Source organism: Littorina saxatilis, unplaced genomic scaffold (assembly GCF_037325665.1).
Source record: "Littorina saxatilis isolate snail1 unplaced genomic scaffold, US_GU_Lsax_2.0 scaffold_823, whole genome shotgun sequence".
Lineage (NCBI taxonomy): Eukaryota > Metazoa > Mollusca > Gastropoda > Littorinimorpha > Littorinidae > Littorina > Littorina saxatilis.
In genome coordinates this window covers 1-5000 of record NW_027127735.1, presented here as the reverse complement: position 1 = coordinate 5000, position 5000 = coordinate 1, and the positions used below count along the sequence as shown (strand labels likewise).

The following is a 5000-nucleotide window of genomic DNA, read 5'->3' as shown; positions in this document are numbered from 1 at the left end:
AGTTTGTGTGTGTGAGTCTGTGTGTGTGTGAGTCTGTGTGTGTGTGAGTCTGTGTGTGTGTGAGTCTGTGTGTGTGTGTGTGCGTCTGTCTGTCTGTCTGACGCTGTGTCCGTGTGTTCCGTGTGTGCAATACGGGACGCACGTGTTTACCTCTGTGTGTCGTTGTCATAAATTTGCAAAACATACGGAAGCTTGTTTGACTCGCTTGCACTGAGGAGAGCAGGAAGCAAACACCTTTTGTTTTGTTGATCACGACCCCCCCCCCCCCCCCCCCTCCCGCCCTCCGCCCCCAGCCCCCGTGAGCCCCCTCTCCAAGTGTCCCCTCCCAGCCGTTTCACTCTGCTCCGTGCATGCACAAAGAAAACGATGCATTCACCTTGCAGGAAGTGTGCTAGTCATGACCATCATGCTTCCTGCATTTTTTAATTTTTTTTTCTCCGTCCGCTTTTCTCCTGCCCCATCACCTTTACCTGTCTCCGTCTCTGTTTGCTGTTTTGAACAATTTCGAATTTGTTACCACTAAAAATGATAACAAAAAAGGTGGGTTTTTTTCCTCGTTTATTTTATTATTTATTTTGGTTGTGGTGAGCAGGAGTTGGGTAGGGCTTCAGAGACAATCGTTTATAATTATCGAATAAATATGTTGTAGACAGTTAAAAATATATTTTAGACTTTAAAATGAATTTCGAGGAAGATTTAGTTATGCTATTCTAAATCCGTTTAGTTTCAACTGAATTTAGCGAGTTATAATGAAAACAAACAGGTGGGGGGTGGGGAAGAGAACTGGATTTGCTGTCTTTGGTGTTGTTGATTACGTGTCATAATATAGTATTGCTATTGGGAATAAGGCTGTTATTTTGACAACCTTTCGTATGATGATAGCACACACAAACCAACCACTGATGAAAATAATAGTCGGAAGTCCAACCCATTGTAAATTGTAAATCCTCCCAGTCTTGTCTTCACGTGACCGGTCATTGCTGGGCACACAGGGAAGCTTTTCTACCCCCCACTGATAAATTATAGATCGTTAACGTCCCATAAAAGTCACCGATGGTAACCAATGAGCCATACTGGGCTTTTCAAGTCAAGTGCTGTTTGCACGTGCTGTGTTACTATTCAGTTTGTTGATTCGTCGATGCTGGTGTAACTTCTGTTACGATACCGTGTAACTCCTGTTACGATGCCGTGTGGTTTCTGGTGCGGCCACAATCGATGCCTTGTTTGCACGTTCTTTGATGGCTTATTTGATCGCTCTCTCTCCAAGCGAGAGAAATTATACACCTTTGCTAAAAAGAAAAACAAGAGAAACAAATCAGGCAACAAATATGGGTTAAAGCCATCTGCATGCAACTGAGCTAAAAAAAAATATAAAAATAAAAAAAATAAAAACACCTTTGCTAACAGCTTGCTTCCAGTCAGTCAGTTAGTCCCAATGAATTTATTACTGCGGAGGAATAATCCCCCTCCATATGACAGATCGAAGTGCACTTGCGTGTGGCGGTTGTCCAGTTGAAAGAGAGCCATCATAATCAGCCTTCCTCTCTCCCCCCCCTCCCCCTCCCTTTGTCCGGCTTCTGGAATCTTGCACAAGTTGTTGCAACTCGTTCGTGACCAATCCGGCTTTAGTACCAGCATCTGCTGCCACTGCAGTGACTCATTTAATTGCTCCCTCAGCTTGCCTGAGCTTGTATGGTGGTGGTACTGTGACTGATTCTACCAAAAGCGGCTTTGGAACGATCAACCGCGTTCGTTCGTTCAATGTCGCACGCGCTCATTATACTATTCATCTTTCCGTCAGCCAATCAGCGCGCGACTTTGACTTTCTGTGAATGTGATGGGACGTATTCATACTCTGCCGCTGCATGGCGCGCTTTGCTTGTTCATTGAGGGATGGAGGGAGGGTTCCATTCACTGATATGATGAGCGAATGAGTCAGTGAGCACTGAGCACAGAGGTCAGCTGGGAGAATGACTGAGACTCACGCCACCTAACCACCGTTGATGATTATTGGTGTTCGTGCGTCAGTAAACGCGCCTGGAAAATGACTGATGGAGGCGGGAGGGTGAAGATGAAAAGAACGTACTGGAAGACCAATAGACCCCCCCCCCTCCGCCCCCCACACCCCCCCCCACACCCCCGGGCCCAACTCCTGCTACGGTTACCTTTATTGGCTTTGAATCATACAGTAGATGTTTTGAAAGTGTGTTTGACTCTGCGCGGCCTTCTGTCTTTTTTTGGTCTTTTATCCGGGTTCTCTTCCGTTTCTTTTACTGATGTTGTCAAACGATTTTTCCAAATGTTAAGATTATGTCTTCTCTTTTCATCCTCCGCATTGACCTGTGTTTGTTGTTGATTTGTCTTGTTTGGTGGTGGGGGGGGGAGGGGAGGGTATTTTTAGGGTGTGTGTGATTGTTTGTTTATTTGTTTGTTTTTCTTTGCCTTTTTAAGACAATAATGATTCCTCAACAAGCGGGTATAACAGAGCATCTCCTCAGTCATACCATAATAAATTACCCACTTCAAACACCACAACCACTGACACAACACAATTAACATTTTGTTCCCCCTTCTCTGTGTGTGCAGACGACGCGCGGCAGAACAACGCCAGCGTGCTCATCCACTGCCACGCCGGCGTCTCCCGCTCCGCCACCATCACCATCGCCTACATCCTCAAACACACCAAGATGGCCATGAGCGACGCCTACAAGTTCGTCAAGGGCAAGCGCTCCATCATCTCGCCCAACTTCAACTTCTTGGGCCAGCTGCTGGAGTTCGAGCAGGACCTCAACGACGGGAACTCGCTCCGCATCCTCAACCCTCGCCTGGTGGAACTGGAATCAACCGTGTGACATAAGCGGTTGGCGTCAGTCCTGGGAAGAGCGTGGAATCAGCCGGTCAGCGTTGTCGTGCCGGTGGTGGTGGTGGTGATGCTCCTCGTCGTTGTCGTGGTGGTGGTCGTCGTCCTTTTGGGATGGCCGTCTCTGCTGTCGTCGTGGTCGCTGTCGTCGTCGCTGCTGCGAGAACCGTGGGAGCTGTTTTCAGTCTAGTCTTGTCTAGTCATCTGGAGTATCAGTAATGCTAATATAGGTGTTGGGAGGTTTTTGTAGCTAGCTGTTCGACTTAGTGGAGTAGTGTATTGTACAACCTGTAGTGGTACGGAACTGACTTTTCCATAAAAACAGCATTGTGAAGACTTCAATTTGGCATCTGGAGTTGAAAAAAACCATTAGCAAACATTACTACAATGTAGTAGATTGAAAAAAAAGTATATATATATACATACGGACTTGGAATTCTTCGCTTCAAAGCAGATTCAGAATTTGTTTCTCTATACACAGACTTCACTCAACGTTTACAGACCTGAAGCATGTCGTTCAACATTTCAAACTATCTGAACAAACAGAAACTGTCATCGTCAGAGTGCTGAAAATCAGCCAATCTACGCACTGAGATTAAGGACCATTCTACACACTATGTTGGTTGCAGTTCATGTGGGATCTTGCACGTTCTTATAAGTATGTGCACGTGCAATAAGACTCATTGGATAGTCCTCCGAGACAAGTTACGCTAGTTACTGAAGTATTTGTCTGAATTCAGCAAAGACCGCTACTTTCCTGGGCTTTGACAGCCAACAAGAACACGATGTGAAAACAGAACAACAAAGTGGTGTTGTTTACTTTTTTTGTACACATTTGAGTGTGAGTGTTTGTGTGTACCTACGTTTCTCCTTCTCCTTCGAACATCCTCCCCGAGTTGCGTTTCCTGGACGCGTTCTTCGCGGCCTGAGAGTTGAGACTGGATTTATTCACTTGTCGGAAGTGGGGATTTTGCCCTGCTGGCAGGGTTGGTGTTTTTGTTGTAACTTTATTTTTTTTATTTTTTTTATTTTGGATGTCTGACTTCTTTGACAGATAGTCGAGATACGATGTTACCTCAGAGATACCTCAGCTAGGGCTGTGCGTCCTGCGATTTACCACTGAAAACTGAGACTCGACGCAGTTTCTTCCTGTCTGGAAAGACAGATTTGGCTCAGCGAGCCTTTGGACACTGGCGGAAGTGCCTGAAAGAGTTAAAGGGTCAGTCTTTTACATACAGACGCCCCACCGTGATTTTCCGTTTTTATTTTCAACACTCTTTGATCTCATACATGACTTTAATCACCTGTGGGGAAAAAATCGTCCGCTACTGCAGGGTACCTCTCTTGATGACATCACCATTGCAATGACGTTTTGCATCAATGACGATGTTTGGACGGCGATACCCTCACTCCACTGTGGCGCCATTTTCTCTAAAGATTCCGAGACTGGCCTTGCGGCCTTTGAGAAGCAAAGCGGGCAGCCGAGTCTTTATTGGGGAAAACAGCTATCACGTGCAGTTGTGAGGCAAAATCTTCACCGACAGTGACAAAAAACAGCTTATCAGCCAACTGTGCAATCTTCAGAAAGTTTACAAAGTCTACAACTTGGAGGTGGATTTGTAAAATGACTCCCTAGTTGTTCACTGTGATGAACTTGAGATCAAGTTGTTCATGGACGTTTTTCTTACTGACTTCATTCACAATCTGAACGAGACATTTTTTATACTACAGGACGAGTCATACCGATCAGTATTTTTACATACGAGGTGTGAAAGACAAAACGTTCCCACCCTGGTTTTCAAACCACGCATTCTGCGCACTGCAACAGTTTTACTGTTCATCATTTCTGTTTGTTTTTTTGTCGGGTTTTTTTTCAACTGGATTTTTTCTCAGGAAATTCAATCAAATGCCAGTCAGTGACGTCATTGTAAAAATGGCGCGCTGACTGACGTCACTGGTTGAAATACAAATATGATATTGCATGGTGCTCACCACGACAGTGAGTCAAAAGTTGAAGCTTAAAAAGAGGAAAACTTTATATTTTTGTTGAAGCTTTCACATCCGAGTTTGTTGTGTTTGTTGTGGTTTCGGAGCCAAAATGCCCAGTCAAACAATTTCCCTGAGCGATTGGTCCGAACAG

The 5000-nt window shown here is 45.2% G+C and overlaps 1 protein-coding gene across 1 annotated transcript in view; it reads left to right on the top strand.

The window, feature by feature from the left end:
* Positions 1–4915, top strand: part of LOC138956094 (dual specificity protein phosphatase 10-like) — a 26414-nt gene extending 21499 nt beyond the window's left edge. Inside the window, exon 4 of the mRNA XM_070327557.1 lies at positions 2587–4915. Within this exon, the coding sequence (XP_070183658.1) occupies positions 2587–2852 (266 nt within the window). The 3' untranslated portion in view covers positions 2853–4915. The remainder of the gene's footprint in view (positions 1–2586) is intronic.
* Positions 4916–5000: the final 85 nt, after the last annotated feature.